General features: G+C 54.9%; 1 protein-coding gene across 1 annotated transcript; it reads left to right on the forward strand.

Moving 5' to 3' along the window:
* The first annotated feature begins 800 nt into the window (after positions 1-800).
* Positions 801-17,265, forward strand: BIK (BCL2 interacting killer). Its single transcript, XM_074326507.1, has 5 exons — positions 801-1,042; positions 13,697-13,849; positions 15,228-15,335; positions 16,097-16,214; positions 16,795-17,265. Exons 2-5 carry the CDS (start codon positions 13,704-13,706, stop codon positions 16,873-16,875), a joined length of 453 nt encoding a protein of 150 aa, XP_074182608.1. The 5' UTR covers positions 801-1,042; positions 13,697-13,703; the 3' UTR covers positions 16,876-17,265.
* The last annotated feature ends 1,728 nt before the right edge of the window (positions 17,266-18,993 follow it).

Consider the following 18,993-nt stretch of genomic DNA (forward strand, 5'->3'; position numbering starts at 1 on the left):
TCACCTCCTTCTCTGGGAGCTTTGGGGGCCTCACTGCCCACCCAACTCCTGCGTTTCCCTTGAGCCCAGGAGCCCCCAAGCAGGGCATCTGGCCCCTCTACTGGAGGCAGGGAAATGGGGGTGCGATGAGTTGGTGCAGCTGGAAGGATGCAGTGGGGGAGGAGTGGGGCGGGAAGACCCCAGGTTTGGGTAGGATGCTGCTGATGCTGTTTGTAACAAAGCTTGAGTCTCAGTTTTCACATTTGTGAAATAGACTTAAAACAGACTTAAAAATACCTAAGTCCCAGGAAAGGGGAACAGGGAAGGGTGAATGGGAGTTATTATTTAATGGGTATAGGGTTTATTTTACAAGACGGAAAGCTCTGGAGATGATGGTGATGGTTGTAAACATTATGAATGTGTTTAATGCCACTGAACAGTGCACTTAAAAATGGTTAACATGGTAAATTTTATGTGTATTTTTATCACAATAAAAAAAATGGAAAAAACGAAACCAAACCTAACTCCTGAGGCTGCCAGCACAAAGAGTACGAATCCTGGAGCGTTTGAATTCACGCTGTTATTTATTAAGTAATTTTCTCCTCTTTGAGCCTCCGTTTCCCCATCGGTAAAACGGGCGTGAAAAAAGCACCAAGCCCTAGGACTGCTTTGAAGAAGTAAGGAGGTAGGTAACCCACGTAAAGATCCTGGGTTACATACCCAAATTCGGCCAGTGGATTCAACCACCTGTATACCTCGGAGCCTACTGTGTGCAGCCCGGGCTGGGAAAGCAGTGCACAGGGCAAAACAAACTTTGCAAGTAGTAGGAGGCAGAGAGAAGTAAACAAGTAAACAGATCACACTTGTAGCAGTTCTGTTGCTACTCGTACCTACCTGGGTCTCGGATTCAGCGTGCTGGGACTGGAAAGGCGGCCCCGGGGGCGGGCAGGGGCGGGGCCGGCGGTTTATACGGTTGCGCGCGGACTGCCAGCTGCACACAAGACGCCTCCTTGCTGGAGTTCTCCGGGCACCGCGGCCAACAGCATTGCTACCCCGACGCGAGGTGAGTACAAGGCCTGCCTCCCCTGCAGGGACCTTAACCCTGCTGCCGCCCGCCCCCTCCGCCCAGCCCGAGTCCGGCAGGTAAGCGCCCAGGGTGCTATCCTGGGAGCAGAGCAGCTGAAAGGTTGGGGACCCGTGACCAGGTTTTTCTGTCCAGGGCAGCTGTCGGGTGTGTCACTTGCGGACGATGTCTCAAAACCCTGGCTCCGAAACGTCCCCTCTCTGGCGGGGGCTCCAGCCGCGGCCGCGCGGGCCTCAGTCTCAGCATCAGTGCGATGGGCGGCCTTCCCGCGCCCCGCCCGGAGGGCCGGATGCCCGGTTGCCCTGCTCGTTTCTCCTGCGCGGCTTCTTGGGGCCGGGCTCCCATGTCCTCCCGGGCGGTGCACCGGGCCAGAGCGCGGGACTGTCAGCCTCGGGCTGCGACGACCCAGCTCGGTGTCCACTAAAAAAGAGAAGATGGCGTCGGACACTGTCCCCGCCGGGACCCGAGTCGCCGCGTACCTGTGAAGGGCTGGAGACTGCGGGGCGCGGGGGGAAGTCCGGAGCAGGAACTTGCGCTACCCGGGCGCGGCCGCCACCCCACCTGCCCGCGACCTGCACAGGTGCGCCTTTCACAGGTGCGCCTGCGGGCGGCCGCGCACGGACCAGCCGGGGCTCCGCGGCCTGGTCTCGTGAACCGGGAGCCGGCCGGCCGGCGCTCGGCTCTTGGGGGGAGCCGCAGAGCGCGTTCCATCCGGTGACCGGCAGGGCCTGCCCCACTCGGCCCAAGTAAGCTCCTGGGGAGCTCGGGGCTCGGACTTGTGTGACGCGCTTAGGCCTCCTGGCTGCAAATCACTTTGTAAACCGTTAATTGTTACTGTAATTTTTGCTACAATGTCCCACCCCGGGCGGTGGGACGTTGTTGTTTTTGCTGCTGCTGCTGCTGTAACATTTTTCTTTGGAGCACCTGCTGCGGCTGGGCCCATGAAAGGGTTTTCCTGGTCAGCTTCGCTCCACCTTCCCAGGAAGGGAGGTGCTCAGTCTTATCCTTCCCCCATTAGGAAGGGGATAGACGATTGAGCTCTATGCTGGCCGGACTCCCAGGACGGAACCTCATTTTACGGATGGAGAAACTGTGACTTAAGTTCCAGGAGGCAATTTAAATGCTGTCTAGCTTGTAAAGTCTAGAGCTGTGTTCTGGAAGCCATGCCAAAACCCTCCTCCATTCAGCCACTTTTCACCTGTGTTGTCTTACACGGGTTACCCACTTCTGAGCCTCAGTTTGCTCATTCTGTAAAATGGGTCCATGAGGTTTCCTAGCAGGTGTAGAGAACACCCACCCAAGTATTGGCTGTTTTTGCCTGGAATTAACACTTTAAACTTATTTCTACTTATTTTGGGCATGCCTTAGGAACAAGTCCTTAGGAGTGGCACATTTTTGTACTTATTGGTGCTGTTTTTGCACATATTCCCTAACTGGTCTGTGTGAGGCAGTGGTTGGGCCTGGGTCCCAGTGTTGGCATCTGATTGTTGTGTGGTGCTCTTCACCACTGTCTTATCTCTTCTCCACTCTTCTCCTCCCTTTTCACTCCGGGATTTGGGGATTTCCCCATTTTTTGAACCTCAAGGTCACAGGGTTGTCACTGATTGATTTAGCTGTGGCTTTTCCAGCCTTGCCAACATTAGGTTGTACAAGTTTATTTTTGCTTGTTTTGGGTTTTAAACGTCTGAAATGTTTGGGGAGACTGGCTTCCAAGCTCTGGACTTGCAGCCAGTGCCTCAGAATGTCCTCCTGGGCAGGGAGAACACATTTAATCAACCTTGTAAGTTGGCCGCCAGTTGATTTTTTTTTTGTTTGTTTTTTTTTTGGTGGGAACTATCTTAGCAGGGATATTTATTTCTCCAAGCACCAGGGATCCTGTGACACTTTCCATGGGATGGTGTGAGGCCTAAAACAAATGGAGTGATACGCTCAGCATGGTCCCTGTGGGTGTCACACTAATCATCCTTCTTTGTTAGCTCAATTGCTGCCTCCTCCGAGAAGTCTTCCCTGACTGTCTCATCTGCAGGTGCAGCCCTCCCTCTCCTCCCACCAGTTCCTTTGTCCTAGGACCTTATTTTATTATCTGGAGGACACCAAAGACAGTGTGAAATGGCCCGTTTGGGCTCACTTGGTGTGAGTTACGTCCAAGAGAACAGGAGCCCCAAATGTCATAGCCAAGAGTTGGGGCACACTGGGAAGAGAAGCGGGACAGAAGCTTGTAAGCATGTTAATTATTGTCAGTTTCAGGTGGTTAGTAGGTGTAAAAGCTGGGTTTGCTGAGCTGCAAAGAAAGCAGAGAGCACTGTTAGCACATTTTTTTCACTTCTGATTGTCTCTCTCTAATAAACGGAAGGGTTTTGGGGAAAGGTTCCATTCAGCAGTGTCTTGAAGCTGACCTCAAAGGCATTTTCAATCCTCTCCCTGGAAAGCATCCTGTTTGTAGTGAAGCTATTAAGTTTGTAGACAATTAATGGCTTCTTGCTTCCCCTGCCTCGGACATAGTGGCTCCCACAAGAGTCGGCTGTTTTTCTCTCTGCCCAGAACAATTCCAAGAGGTTTCAAGGAAGTTCCCGGCACGCTCGGGTTTTGTTGTTGGCGGCCACCAGGAAGCCTGCAGCAGTCCAAAGTGGACATGTGCAGCCACCCCCGCGTCCCTTTGTCCTACTGTGGTTGGTTGGGGCTGGGCCCTGGGAGAAATACTGAACCTAAGCAGATAAGGCAGGAGTGAGGCCAGGCCTGGTGTCCGTGGCACTGGGCGGGCTCAGGGAGGGCAGCTGCTTTTCCTAGTGTCAATATTAGGATGTGACAACACAAAACATCCACCGTGCCTCGCTGGGCACTGCATGGTAAACCTGTTTTTCTGGAGGTGGGAGAAGATACCCGTCACTGAGACTGAGAGGAAGTGCAAGCTCTAGAGTGAAGAGAAGCCTGCCTGGCTCCTTGGGGAGGGTCACTGTGACTTGGAGATGTAAGATTGAGTGTTCTTGACTGAAAATTTTCCCCAAGAAATGACCTGTGTGTGCCTGTGACTTGGAGCGCAGCCTCTCTATAGAAAAGGCTCTATCAAGGCAAGGCCAAAAGAGATCGGACTTCCCACGTACAGATGTACAGACTGTGATGTGGCAGGGACATCCCAGGTCTGAACCAGGGTGCTCAGCACCAGGTGCCCCTCTTTGGAGCTCCCGGCTCAGTGAATAATAGCTTCCCGTTAGGGAGCTGTGTGCCATGCATGCAGCGGCTGCCCCCTTCCCACAGCTACCTTGCCCGCTGGGCTCTCAAGCCTGCCCTTTTACAAAAGGGGAGGCTGTGTCCAGTCCAGGGGAGGCTGTGTCCAGTCCAGGGGAGGCTGTGTCCGGTCCAGGGTCCCCCAGCCAGGACTTGGCTGTCACCGTGAGCCCTGCTCCCTCATTCTGGTTTACAGTGTACTGTCTGGCTCCCCTCGAGCTGTCCCTGTTCACTGGGTCCCTGCACTGAGCTGGGGCAGACAGACAGGTAAACATTTAATGAGACCATAATGGGCTAAGTGCCCAATCCAGGTCTGTTTACCTAAGGTGCTGGGACAACTGCAGATGAGCAATTAATTCTGTCCTGGGGAGATGGGGAGGAGCTGCATTCTGGGCCCTGCGCCTGGAGGAGGGAGCAGGTCCCCAGGCCAGCCTGCGGAGGCAGAGGGCGTGTGTAAAGGTGGGGGTGAGGGTTCAAAAGTACTGGTGGGGGCGGTTTGGCCCCATGGGACAGACAGCCTTGTCCCAGGGAGGAAATGAGAGCCGCCCCCCCATCCCCAGGCTGCTGAGTGTGCATGTGTGTGTGTGTGTGTGTGTGTGTGTATCCGGTGAGTGATGGAAAGCCCTCAGAAGGCACTGAGGGGAGCCCCCAAACTGGAAGGAAGGGGAACCCTGAGGGTTGTGTCTGCCTCACTGAGCCCGTCAGCATCTGGGCCCCTCCAGGCATAGTCCTTCACTTACTTAAATACTTCTTGAGGAGTTATTTTAAGTACATGCTTTTTAAACTTAAACTGCAGACCTGGTGGTGTCTTGGCACCCTGACTTTCTAATGATGACAGAAAAGCACAGGGGTCCCCTTTCTGGTGTCCAGGAAGACGTGGTTGCCTGGACCACTTTATGACTTGCAGGACGGGGCCCCCAGGTTTTTCTTGCCTTGTTCCCCCCCGTTTTCTGTTCATCTCATTGAACTGTGTGTTATAATAATACCACAGATTAGGTGGCCCATAAGCATTGAAAATTATTTCTCACAGTTCTGGGTGCCGGAAGTCCAAGGTCAGGGTGCCGCAGACTTCCTGTATGCTGGTGCTGGCACGGAGACTCACATGGAGGACCGGTCAGGAGCTCTCCTGGACTCTGTCAGAAAAGCACTAATCCTATTGGGGGAGCCTCCCAAAGGCCCCGCCTCCTACGGCCATCCCCCGTGGCCATCAGGTTTGCAACATGGGAATTTGGAGGGGACACAGACATTCGGAGCACAGCAGACCGATTTAAAATTACCTTCCAAATCAGTCTTTCAGAGAATTATTAACCTGTTACACTTCCTCTACAGTTCAGAGTATTTCTATATTCAAGAAGGAAAAGACATAAACTCCCCAACATGTGTTTTACAAATGAGGAATTAGGGGCTCAGAGGGGCTAAGGAACTTGTGTGAAGTCACACAGCCATGCTGGACTAGAACCCAGGCGTCCCCCAAGCCGAGTGCCCCTTGGCACCGCCAGTTTCCTCCAGGCAGGGCTGTTGACACGGCCCCTCTCCACCAGACCAGGGGCCACGCTGGCCTGTGATGAGGCAGAAGCTGACATGGGCTCTTTGGGCCACCCACCCCTCTGTGATATACCTGACACAAACTAAAGGGAAACAGCTTTCTCACGCTGGGCTGGCGTAAAGGCAGGACAAGCTCAGGCACACCTGTTTCTTTCCGCCTTCCTGAGGGCTTACGACGAAATCTGAAACGCGCAGAGGTACAATTGGAAATAGGAAAGGATTCACTTCAGTCCTGTCTCTGTACCGCTCTGAGGGTTTCAGGGTTGGAACTCGAATCCTCTCCCCAGCCCCGAGGGTTAGCTCCTTGTTATTATTCCTGTGCAGTTGAGGCGATGGCGAAGAGAGAGGGGTCACGTGCCCAGCGTCATACAGTACAAGGTCCACAAATGTGTTGCTGGGGTTTGGGATGCGGGAGGGTCCATTTAATTATAGAAGTAATTACGTACTCATTGGAGATAAAACTCCTCAAGTGTGTTCCTCCACCCCCATGAATTCCATTGGCCCGTTCAGAGGTAAGAACCACTATGTATGTACACATTTCTTTCCGGACCTTCCATGCGTTTCCACTCACGCATTATGTACGTAACCAGTGAAACATACACATTTGCATAAATGGCGTCACAACTGGTTCCTCGTCTTGTTTGTGTCACTCTGCAGTTAACCTTGACTTCTTTCCATCTTCCTACACACAGACCCACCTCCTTCCATTTTTGCGGTGGCCACCCTGCCCACCAGGTGTGGATTCGGGGAGGAAAAGGGCATAGGTTTTGCGCCGGGGGGCTAGCGTTCCCTGGTGCTGAGGGCGACCCTCGCACCTGGAACCAAATCGGACCTGAGCAGCTCCCGCCAAACTTGGACCTAAACTGTGGTTATGAAGAAAGTGTGTCTTGGCGTCGGAGGCCTCATTTAACGAAGCTCATCCCTCGGGTGTGTGACAAGCCCTTCACTGCAAAAGCTCAGTTTCCTCATCTGTACATAAGGAATAACGTTCCTTCCTCCCATAGGGTTAACACTGGAACATGCCCGATGCTGTATGTGCACATGTACATTTTGCCTTCGTTTTCATGCAGCCTCACCCGTCATGTGCTCAGAGGACAGGATGCCGAGAGGAATAATGCCTAGTGTTTTCCGGAGAGCATTGACCCACACTGCTGGGTCAGTGAGTATTTTTGGAGCCCGGATGTGGGTAGTATGATTGTATGGCCGAGAGGCTCTGAAATCCCATTCTCAATTCTCTCAGGCCTCCCTCTGTGAAATGGGGCAGAGTCCCCTCCTTCTGAGGGAGGTTGGACGCAGTAGATGCAACCAAAAACAATGTGGGGTCACCAGAAGCATAGCATGCGGCCCAGGCCCACAGAGGGCAGCCCTTGCGTGAGGGCACAGAAGCCGAGACTGGACTTCTCGCCCCGGCCTCTCACCCCAGTGGATGGCCGTGCCTGCACCTGGGTTCAAGGAGGATCAGGCCTGCACCTGCGCTGCCATTCAAGGAGGAGGGCTGCACTGCAGGAGGGGTAGCAGGACTGAGTGGCCAGGCTCCAGGGGTCCTTTCCAAGCCATCAAGTTCCAAATTAGTGAGCAGTGCCCACCGCCCAGGTGAATTTCCAACTTTCCTTTTTGCTTCAAATACCTCTCTCTCCCTCTCCCTCCCTGTCTTTTTTCTCTTGGTATTTCTCTGTCACTTGAGGGAAGTGAACCTTGCCCACCTCAATCAAACACGCTGTCTTGGGCATCTGCAGATTCATAGTGGAGGCCGGAGTCTGGACTTCCCCTGCCAGGTGGGGAGGGAGTGGGAGGAGGTGGGTGGGAGGACGTGGGTGCTTGGTTCCTGAAATAGACCTTTGGGACAAACATTTCCATTTCAGACCAACTCAAGGTATTAACTCAAAACAGTGACGTTTGCTTTAGTTTTCAGTAGGTGTCCAGCGTGGTCGTACAATTCAAGAGCACAAAAGCATATATAGTAAAAATGAAGCCTCCCGCCCGCCTCTGTCCCAGAGCCACTCCCTCCCCTCTCTCCTTCAGGAGATCCGTGCAGATAGAAGTGTTTGTTTATGTCTTTGTTTTTACACACTGGCAGCAGCACCGTTTACAGTTACAAGCCTGGCTCCCTGCTGTGTTCATGTAGTGGTGCCTTCAGGATCTTGGCACAGTACCTACTGATTCACTGCCCATCTTTTTCAGGGCTGCTGGGTATGGGCTGGGTTTACGTAGGATCCTTTTCTAGAAATCAAAGTGTATGTGCATTTGTGACTTTCATAGACGGTGATTGTCAAGCTGGCCTCCAACGAGCGGGAACTAGCTGGTCCACGTGGGGGTGAGGGGACCCTGGCTGCTGCCCTCCCTAGGGGGTTGTTTATTCCTAACCAGCTTCCGAGCCCCTGCAAGGCAGCAGCAAAGGGGCAACTGTGGTAGTTTTTTTAATCCTCTTAGCAGCCTAGAGGTTGTGCTGTTTCCATGCAGGAATCCCTCTAGCCTCAGGCTCATGTGGCTGGTCCTGGCCTCACAGCCGTGGCAGAGCTGGGACTGCAACCTAGGTCTGTCCTGATGAGGTCAGGCCTGGTCTGCCCGAGTGTGCACCTGACGCTTTGAGCACTGGGTGCTCTGTCACACAGCATCACCCCGCTCATGGATGGGGGCAGGGTGGGGACTGAGATGAGTGTGGGTGGGGAGCCCCGTGGAAAAGATTAGGGATTGGCGTGTGCCAGCTGGGTCTACCCACTTGCCTGGCATCTAGGACTCCAATGACCAGGTGGCATTGATGGGTCCCCAAATGTATCATCACCTGTTCCTGCTTTGCTGACACATGGCAGGGCTGGGCTTGGGGAGACTGAGGGTCCACCCTCCAAGGAGGGGCCAACTGTGTGTGGGGGAGGGGCACAGGCTATGAACCCTCCACTGCCCCTGCCTGTGACCCACCTAGTCCCTTCCACCGTCTACACCTTGGTTTGCCCGTTTATGAAGTAGAAAGTGTCAAGAGTCTTGCCTGGGTGTGAGGGTCCCGTACCAGGAGGTTGATCCCCCTCCCCCGTTCCTGCAGTCTTGGCCTTGCTGTCTTTTGTGGAACACCTACTATGTGCTACGCGGGACAGATCTCTACTCACTCAGCTTTGCTGCAATCCTGGGAGAGAGATGGCATTTCCCAGATTTGGAAACTGAGGCTTGGCCAGGAGCTGGTAGTCTAAGGGCAGAGATGTCTTTCACCAAAAGCAGACTGGCCAGCCCAGAGCCTGTCACCCTCTGTCTTCTAAGTCCTGCAGGTGTCCTCTTGGCCGTGGGGGTAGGTGTCGTCTACACAGAGGTTAGATTTGCATCTCTTCTGTGGGCAAAATAGGGTTCCTGGCTGGTTTTTCCACTGAGTATATAGAAGGGTTAAGTGTGGGGGCTGTGGCCTGGGTGGGGACCCATGGGTAGGTGCCTTCCTTTCACCAAAGAAGCGCTTTAATCCGCTCGTTTGCAAATCTGCTGGGAAAAAATAGATGCTTACAAGCAGGCCGGGCTCCTGGAGCTGCAGCTGCCGCGGCCTCAGTGCTCGGCTTTGTTTAGTCATTTGACCAATAACGTTGCTCTGCTCTGTGCTGTGTGCAGGGAACCAGAGAGGAAGCATAAAGGCAGCTCCTGTCTTGTTCCCCACTTCCTCTGCGGCAGGCGTGCATTCTGTCCGTTTGTCCTGTGAAGTAGGTGCTGGTAGTATCAGGGAAGACACTGGAGGAGCAGAATACCCAGCAGCCTGGCTCCAGAGCCGCACTTTAAACCACCACAGCTGAAGAAACTGCGACGGCTGGTGTGCTTGTGTGCTTGGCGGTGGAGATAGAAGGGAGCAGAGACCCGTCTGCAGGAGCCTCTGAGGTCCCCAACCTGACTCCAGGCTCCGGGAAGGGGCTGCTAGAGCCGTTCTTTAGGGACTGTTAGGAATGAGCCAGCCACAGCAGACTGAGGACGGCTGCCAGCAGGCATTGCACGTGCAAAGGCTTGGAGGCTTGACCTGTTGGGGCCCAAGATGACGGTGGCAGGGCTGAGGCTGGCGAGGCATCCCGGGGGAGAAGAGGGCAGAAGAGGGCACTGAGAGCAGTGTGGCATAACTCCAAAGAGGACTGGGAGCCGAGTGGAGCGGTGACGGGGTCCGAGCTGAGGCTGCCGCGATTGGAGAGAGCCCAGCTGCAGACTAGAGACAAGCAAGGTAGCTGGAGCAGGGCCAGGCAGGAGGTGACCAGCACTGGGCCACCGCCAGGGGACTGGGGCAGCTGGAGGAACCGGAACTGAGAGGCTGCTGCGGGGACCCTGCCCCCAATTTCCAGCCACACTTGAGTTCTCCCTCACTGACCTAGAGCCACAGGGCCGGCCCAGGCCGGCCTGGCCGGTGAGCATTGATGAGAATCCACTCACACGGCTTAAATCAGGGCGACAATATAGATGCTTAAACAGAACGTGCTGGTGTGTGCCTGGAAAAGGAACCCCATTGGTGTGGGGCCATTATCCCCATGTAACAGATGAGGAAACAGTGCCCTGACCGAGATCTCATCGCCAACGAGTGGTTGCATGAGGATGTAACTCAAGGTTCTCCTGCCCCCTCAGAGTGTAGGTGCTTGAAACCCAGCTCAGTGTGACTCGAGCCGGGAGGGGAGTCTGGTGTCTGTTCCAGGCCAGCGCAGTTCGAGAGGTCCAGCAGGCTCTGGGGACCCGCAGAAAGGTGTGGACGGGGGGCCCTGCCCCAAAACAGTTCAGTGTGTTGGGAGGTACCACCCCACCATTCACCCACCCCCTGGAGCCGGACAGACACGCTCAGGCCGCAACCCCAGCCTGACCAAGCTGCCAGTGGTCACTGTCCCTGGTCAGGCACCTGCCCCTGTAGGACTTGTGTCCCTTGTCCCATTTGATGCTGAAGGACTCTGGGAATGTCTGCTGGGGGGCCGATGGATGATAGGACACTGGGTCAAGGTGAGGCTCAGAGGCCACATGCCCAGTGAAGCCCCTTTGCCTGCGGGGCAGCAGGGGTTGTCCCAGGAGCCTCCTGCGGAGTGGGTGGGGGGTAGAGGGAAAGAAAGGGGGGATCTGGGAGGCAGATGCAAACGAGTCTGGGGCTGCTTTCCCTGGGAAATGATCATTTGCATAGCCACTGAGTCTCGGGGGCCTGCAGGGCCTGCTTCTGTGTGAGGTCACTCTTCCTTAGCCTGCCGACCACCCTAACAAGCTCAAGAGCACGTCACGCACACCGCCTACAGTCCGCAGTGTTGAAACACGTCTGACACGAAAGTTGTCTCCATTTATCTGGGTCTTTTATATCCTTTAATGGGGGGTTTTAAATTTTCTCCATACAGATTGTAAGCATCCTTTATTAGATTTCTAACCCAAACCCTTACATTTCTGTAAATATGTATTTCTTTTCTACTGTATTTTCTGGTTGTCTTGTAGGAGTGCAATTGATTTCTTTTTATGTTGATCTTAGATCTGGTAACCTTGAAACTCTTGGTAGTTCCAGTAAGTAGTTCTCTACATAAATCTTCATAATTGCTCAAAAGCTTCCCTTTTCTATCTTTTATTAAAATGATCAGATTTTCTTCTGCCGGTTTGAATGTTAAAATCTTTGATTCTTGTAGAGGTCTCCTGTAACTTGCTAAGACTCATTTACAATTTTTTCAATTTAAGTCGTAAGTCAATTTAAGTCATCTTGCCTTTTGTATTAGTGCCCCCTTCCCCCATCACACGTTTCCCTTTTTCTGTTTAAATAGACAAAATTGCCAGAATGGGTCAAAATGGGTTGCATGGATGCCCCAAGGATGCCTGGGGACCAGGTTTGCCACTTTCAGCAGCCCCCATTAAAAGTTATCTTTGGCTACAGAGGCAGCTTCAAACCGTACTAGTTTTGTTATTTACTTTTTTCTAAAGCGTTATCAAACAGCTCTCCCTTGAAGATGGATGTAGATGCATCTCGTAGTTTCTCACTGCCACCAAGCATTCTCTGGAACTAATGTGTGAAGAATATATACCCAGAATGATTCCTGTGCTGGGTGTCTAAATTGCTGATGGCATTTTAGGGCTCTTGGAAATGTCACTGTGACCTTCTGTGTACCTGTGTGTTGGCTTGATGGTTTGGGGGAGTCCCTGGGTCTCAGGCCTACATACTTTTAACACTTTGTCTGCAGGTGCCCTCAGCAGGTGGCAGCACCCCTCCCCTCTTTGGGTGCTGGGGGCCACCCTTCCCCCACCCTCCAGGTCTGACCTGACAGCTCCTTTCAGCGGGAGGGGAAAGGTGCTGTCCTGACAGGTGTGGGTGGCATATGTCATGCTGCGGGCTCTTTGTGGCCTTCGTGGCTGTGTTTACCCGTCTGATTTCTCCAGCCCCAGCTCCGGCTTCTGTTGAGCTGCCTTTCCTGTTCGGCTTTCATCTGGAACAGATGTAAAACTCTGTTTCCCTCTTAGGAAACTCAAACAGCGTCTCTTTGAGACAGACTCTGGGCATTTGTTCTGTCCAGAACAATGCTGTCCTTATGTTTCCTTCTCAAAGGCCAGACTGCCCAGACCCCAGACTTGTCTGCACCCTTGATGACGTCACGACACGTCCATCTCTTTGCATGCGTGTTGGGTGCTTTGTTGAGACTAACCTGTCTAGACTCGCCCGAGACACCTGTGGGATCCCCAGCTTCCCTGTGTGTTCCCGTGAGCCCCAGCCCTGCCTTCGCAGTCCCAGCTGTCACCCGTGAATGCATCCACTTGTGTAGCCTCGGTGTACCCGCATGTCCTGCCTGCACGACAGGGGTGGACATTGGCCCACCCTAGCCTGGGCAGCGGGGAGACTTGGGGCTCTGTCCCTTCTTGGTTCAGTGCAAGCAAATGTGAGGAGCTCAACATTTTTAAAAACCTAGGACATGAATGTAAGAAAATCGTGGGTTGAAGTACAAGGTCATAACGGTTAGCACCAACTCCAGCGCTGTAAGAAAATTGCTTTATTTCATCCTCCAGCAGCCAAGGGAGGGGCTCCTCATACCTCACAGATGAGAAAACAGTGGCTCACACAGCTAAGGGGCAGAGCTGGGATTTGAACTGAGGCCCTTTGGGTCCAGAACCATGTTCTTTATCAGTCTATTCTGGACGTTGGGCGGTCTGGCACAGTGTGGGGTCAGTGATGGTGGCCAGGTCACAGAATCCTGCCCAGCCAGCATAAGTGACAATGGAGACATTTGTCGGTGTGGGAATTCACAGTTGTCATAGTTAGGCAGACCGCTGGCTGCCAGGAACAGGAAAGTCAATGAATTATGATTTGAACAAACTGGGTTTTATTTTTTTTACATGTTAGGCAGTCAGTGAGTAGCTTGTATGTTTTCTGTGGTCCCAACGACGCTATCAGAGAGCCAACTCTCTACCCCTCTGCCCTGTTCTTAGCATGTTGTTGTACTTACACCTCAGTGTTCTAGAATGGCTGTGCGGCTCCAGCCTTCACTCCTGTGTGGAAGGCAGCAAGTGGGGAGAAGCGTTGACCAGGCTGTGTCTGTTCCCTTTCAACCCCCACATCAGACTTCTGAGACGTCGTGCCCACCCCAGCTAGCTGCAAGGCATGCTGGGAGAGTGAGGAACAGGAGAGACATGATTGGCTTAGATGAACAAGGATCCAGGGCCATCCTTCTGAGTCAGCTTCAGATCGCTGACGTTTAGAGATGTATGGTGGAGAACAGAGAGGCTCCCTGGCTTGCCCCGAGGCACACAGCCAGCGCGGGGCAGGATTCATGCCTGGGGAAGCTGGGTAGGGGGAGGCTGATGACGGTTTTCCCACAGAAAGAGGGGGCCGGGGAAGAGGTAAGGTGACTAAGGGAAAGCCCAGGCTGCATAGCTTTGTGCATTGGTCAGTCTGTGTATGTCTTTCTCCCCCAGAGAAGAAATGTCTCAAGCAGGATCCCTCTCCAGGACCCTCATTTTGTGCACCTTCCTGCAGGAGCATGACCTGCCAGCTGTGGACCAGACTCCCCCCGGCGTGACCAATCTCCTCCAGTACTACGATCCCAATCCCTACCCTTACCCCCAGGGGTAGGTCCCAGTAGCCCTCTGGGCCCCACCCACCCCTATTCCTGGTCAGGTACCTTTGGGGGCGTGGTTAGAAGAGCAGGCCTTCTGGGCTCCTGGGCAGGGCTGCAGAGTGGAATTTCCCCAGGTGTGGTCGTGGAGGCAGGTACCCTGGGCAGGGAAGCTTTGCTCTGAGACCAGCTCACCAGGGCCCCTCAGAGCAACCAGCATGTCCACAGTCCCGGGATGGACCTTGGGCAGCAGCCATCAAAATGGCTCAAGCTTGTGGCCTTAGGACAGGTGCCTCCTGGCCCCAGGGACCAAGATCCCCTGATCGAGCCTTCTAAGTAGCCTGACGCCACTTCAGACGTAGCTCCTGGCCCTGACTGTCAGGGCAGCGAAGAGAATCAGCTCCAGGGCTCTAGGTTTTCCCCTTTTGCTTTTGGCCTCAGGACTCTCTTAGTCATTAGGTCCTAGACTTGGGGATCAGCGCTGGTCGGGATTTTAGGGCTGGAGGGACCCAAAAATCTGCCTCTTCCCTCTACACTGCTCCATTTGTAGATGACAACAGGGGATGTTCAGCCCGGGGCAGCTTTCCTGAGGTCCCACAGGGTATCAGCATACAGGTGGGACCTCAACCTGCCTCCTTGATTGCCAGCCAGCCCTCCCTAGCCCTGGCTGGCCCCCCATTGCCCCTGGAGTAGTGAGAGCACGACCCCGGGAGACTGGGCAGGTGACCGGGGCTGTGTGGGAATTCCCAGGCAGCTGCCTAGTCACCGGGATGGAATGTGTGGGCAAACCCCCCAGAGCAGGACCGAAACCTCCCAGAAACCCAAAGGGGAGGGGAGAGTGTCACACTCTGAGGTGGGGTGGGAGTGTGCCCCTCATTTCCATCTAGGACCTGGTTCAGTGAGAGTGGGCGGGGCTCAGATGGGCCAGTGTGCCCCTCCTTTCTGAAAAGGGTGATGCCACAGAGGTGGTTTCAGGATTGGGGACCAGGAAGCAGGTCCCAGAGCCCCACTCACGAGGAGGAGGAGAAGTTCAGACCCTGTGGGAAGCCAACCTCCGTGATCCGAGGGGTCTCAGCGCCCCCAGCTACCAGCCCCACTGCCCCAATTACCTTCCTGCTCTCTCACCCGGCTGAGTGCTCAGATCAGACCAGAAGCCCCCTGTACTCCCACAGAGGGGCAGGCACAGGCTCTACCTGGGACCCGCACTTCTGGGGGTCCACTTGCGGATGGGACCTCGAGGGCTGTTTGCAGCAAAGTGGGAGCCAGAGGAGGGCGTGTAAAGTTCCCTGCCCCTCGCTCTGCCATGAACCCGTGGCCCAGTTGGCTGGGTGGGTCTGGGTGTGAGGGTCACCAGCATAACCCACCCCTAATTTCCTGCACCCTCCCCACAGTGACATCCCCCATGAGATGGCCATGCGGCTGGCCTTCATCGGGGACGAGATGGAAGTGAGATGGACGCTGCCCCGCATTGCCGAGCTGCCCTGGATGGCCATGCACAGGTGACCAGCTCCTGCCCAGCCCAGGGCTGGCCTCCCGGAGGCCCCCAGGAGTCACCAGCTCCTGGAGCTGGCATGCTGCCACCTCCTCCTTCCTGCCTTGGCAGCAGACAGAGCTGAACCTAAGCCCCTGGTCAAGCCAAAGGGTCTTGACTTAAAATGACAGGCCGTGCTCAGTGTGCTCAGACGGAGCTGAGGACAGAGCTGTCCACGTCCTCGTCCTCAGTCCTCGGCAGAGCCTTCGGCACCAGGCGTCTGGCCTGATGATATTCAGTGTCCAGGATTTGCTGGGTCCAATCCAGACCTCACAGAATTGCTTAAGATGGGGACATAGAAACCTTACTCTTCAAGAGCAGGACTAAAGTTGACGTGGTCTCTTGGTCCCCAGGGAGGCAGCCTTCTTTTGGGGCGCCTGGGATTCTATCAAAGCTCCACTGGAGGGACGACCTGTGCCCCTGGACCCACTTTTTGGACCTGTGGACAGTGAGCGTTTTCTGTGTGGCCAGCTCTAGAACACAAGGCCAAACCCCAGTGAGCTGGCAGGCAGGCAGGTGGGGAAAAACAGGAAATCAGATGAATTTAGGACCAGAAACGGCCCATGGAGAGAGGCCCCTACTGGTAGAGCAACCCAGGGAAGGGGGAGAGGAGAAGAGGAGACGGAGATAGATAGGCTGTCATCTCCCCATGGCTGTCACCTAAAATAAAGGCCATCTCTACCCCCGTTCCCTACAGTAACGGCCTGCTCCCTCCCATTTATGTTACAGCTTGGCAACCATCTACAACCAGGCGGGCCTGAGGGGCGTTCTGAGAAGTTTTATGGATGGTCTCACTAACCTCAGGGGGAACAGAAGGTTCTGGAGTGTCCGGACCCTCAGGGACAGGGTAAGCCTTGACGACAGCCCGGGGCTCTGGAGCAGCTGCTCTGGAGGACATTCCCTCTCTGGCTGCCCCAGGCCCCACCACTCCCTATTGTTTTGCCCACGGGTCCCAGAGGTCTTGGGATTTGGGACGCCTGGTTTCTTGACTGGGTGCGCGAGTTCTCCAGGGCCTTGTCTGCTTCACGCCTGTGCTCAGGCTTTGCCCGGCAGACATGTCTGCTCGCTCACACATCTGCCCAGGGCAGCTGCCTCTTCTCCTGAGCAGCTTTCCTGACCACTCCTAGTCGTCCCACCAGCACAGCGGATTGCCATTGCACGCCTTCCTCCCGTCATCCCGGTTCCCAGCAGACGGGCAGCCCCTGGTGGGCTGGCCTCCCCTCCTCTGCTGTGTCCTCAGGGCCACCACGTTCCTCTCCTACGCCTCCTGCCCCCGTCTTTGTGGTCCTCTTGTCCTGTGTCCCTATGGGACCTGACTCCCTCTTCACCTCAGTCTCACACACAGAGCGGGCTCGGTGGCGAGTTGTAGAATGAGCAAGCCCCGTCCAGGCCGGCGGGCCTCACTTCTCCCCACCTTCATCCTACAGGGGTCCCCGAATGGGGGGCGCAAGCTGTCTGTGCTGCTGCTGGCGCTGCTCCTGGACTGGGGCCTCCACTTCCTCCAGTGACGCTGCTGGCAGTGTGGGACGGGGCTGGCCCCCTCCCTCTGGACCACCACCCTGGAGGTGGCCTTGTTGGTTTTGTTGTCTTTTTAACTGTTTTCTTATGATCCCTTTTTTATATTTAAACTTGTGAGTGCTGGGACACTCATGAGGTTTCATACTTTTTTCTTGTTTTTGTAAGACAAATGAATTCGTTATACCTCTGGGGTCTCTGGTTAACTGCTCTCCGGGCCCCAGCCCACTCTGCGTGGCCTTCCTCCAATGGGTTGGTCCAGTAGCGGGCAGCGGGGGGAGTGCTGGTCACACCCCCGGGTTTGTGATGCCCACGGCAAAGAGAAAATCTGCTGGAATAGATTTCTGAGGGGTGAGGAGAGCTCAATAAAATGTTGGTTTCCAGCGGTCTCTGGTCCTTTCTGGAGGTTTGCAGTGTGGGCTCCATCTTGCCCCTTGGAGGGGGTCAAAGTGAAAGGGAGGGAGGCGCGGGCGCGCTCTAGCCACCTGTACACGTCATGGCCTCCCATCTCGTCCCTGCACTGAAGTGCTGCCGTGCAGTTTGGCCCACAGGGTAGGTCTGCCCCTCCCTTCCTGTCATCCTTGGTGCCTGAAATCCACCCTTAGGGGTTATTTCCTCTGGGCTGCCAGGGTTTCTTCTAATGCCTGCTGTCCCCATGTTGGCGCGTCCAGCACTCTGATGGCGTAGTGCAGCCTATGGGGCTACTCACATGAGTGTGGGGGAGAAGGAGGTGGGCCTGGGCCCCAGGGGCAGTTTCCAAGGCGCTCAGCCCTTAGTTCACACCAGCTTCAATCTGAGTCAGCAGCGATACAAGAAATCACTCTTCAACCCCCAAAGGATCGATCAGAGGCCTGTCCCTCCCAGAAAGGGGCAGGGGTGACGTGGTGACCCAGTGGCCTCAGGATTCCTAAGGAAGTTCCACGTAATACCCCCCCATCCCCCACTGTCTCCCACAGTGGCGGGCACTGCTGCAGGATAGACACACGGACCCGTACGCCCTGGGTATCTGAGGTCTAGGCTGCTGGGGGGCAGTGAGGCACCTCCCAGAGGAGCTGACAGGGCTGGGTGGGCAGGCCCCATCCTGTCTGTCCATTTCAGGGCTTTTTGAACAAGACTCCTGGTCTGGTCAGGATTTCTGGAGATAAGGCAAGACCTGAGTCTTAAAAGGTGCCCGGGCAGACCAGGGAGTCAAGCTGCTGGAAATAGACCAAGATTCTCCACTGACATGGGACCAAAGATGGCATCTTACGTTCCCTAAGGGAGCAGGAACCAGTCAAGACCCTGTCAAGGGACAGGATGTAGCATCCACCAGGGCCCTGTACCCCTCGTCCAGTCAGTCTGCAGGGGCTCGGGATGTGGAATGCATCTGCCCACACCTTTGAGTTTCTGCCTAGCAATGCACCTGCCCTTCACTTGCTATTCCTTCAGCCTGGAGCATGGATGGACCCAGTGCACCATCCCAGGCAGAAAAGGGCAGGCCCAGGGTCGGGCCCGCCCAGCCCCGCCCACTGCCACTCCAGCCCCTCAGCTGAATATGCCTCTGCGACACCATCGCCCCCCCCTCACCCCCACTGGAGGAGAGCTGGGTCTCCCGAAGCTGCCCACGCTGCCCACTCGGGGAAGGGGGTTGAAACAACCAGGAATTACTTTAAAATAAATTTCTTTGTGAATGTTTGAAAATTTCTACAGCAAGTTTTTAAACCTTCATTGTGCTGAATTCAAGGAGTGCTCCAAGTTAGGCCTGGAGAAAGTCGGGTCCTACGGTGGTATCTGCAGTGGTTCTCGGCTAGGGCTGTGGACACGCTGGGCATGTTTGGGGCCACAATGCCTGGAAGTGCCCCTGGCATGTGGTGGCCAGGAGCCAGGACAGCCGCCCACGAGCATGGGAGCCCCACACTGAAGACCAGCTCAGCCCAGAGGCCAAAGCCCCTTGAGAAACACTGGTGTTAAAAATGAGACATTGTCCAGGATTTGATGAGTCTGTATCATCAGTGAAATGCAGGCTTCATTCCCAGTAAGATCTGCCCACACTCTGAATGGAAAAATCACCAAAGCGCGGAATTACTCATTTAATATCAACGCAAGGAGCTGCGTTTGCCGAGCGCCTGCAC

This window comes from Rhinolophus sinicus, linkage group LG02 (assembly GCF_036562045.2).
Source record: "Rhinolophus sinicus isolate RSC01 linkage group LG02, ASM3656204v1, whole genome shotgun sequence".
Classification (NCBI taxonomy): domain Eukaryota; kingdom Metazoa; phylum Chordata; class Mammalia; order Chiroptera; family Rhinolophidae; genus Rhinolophus; species Rhinolophus sinicus.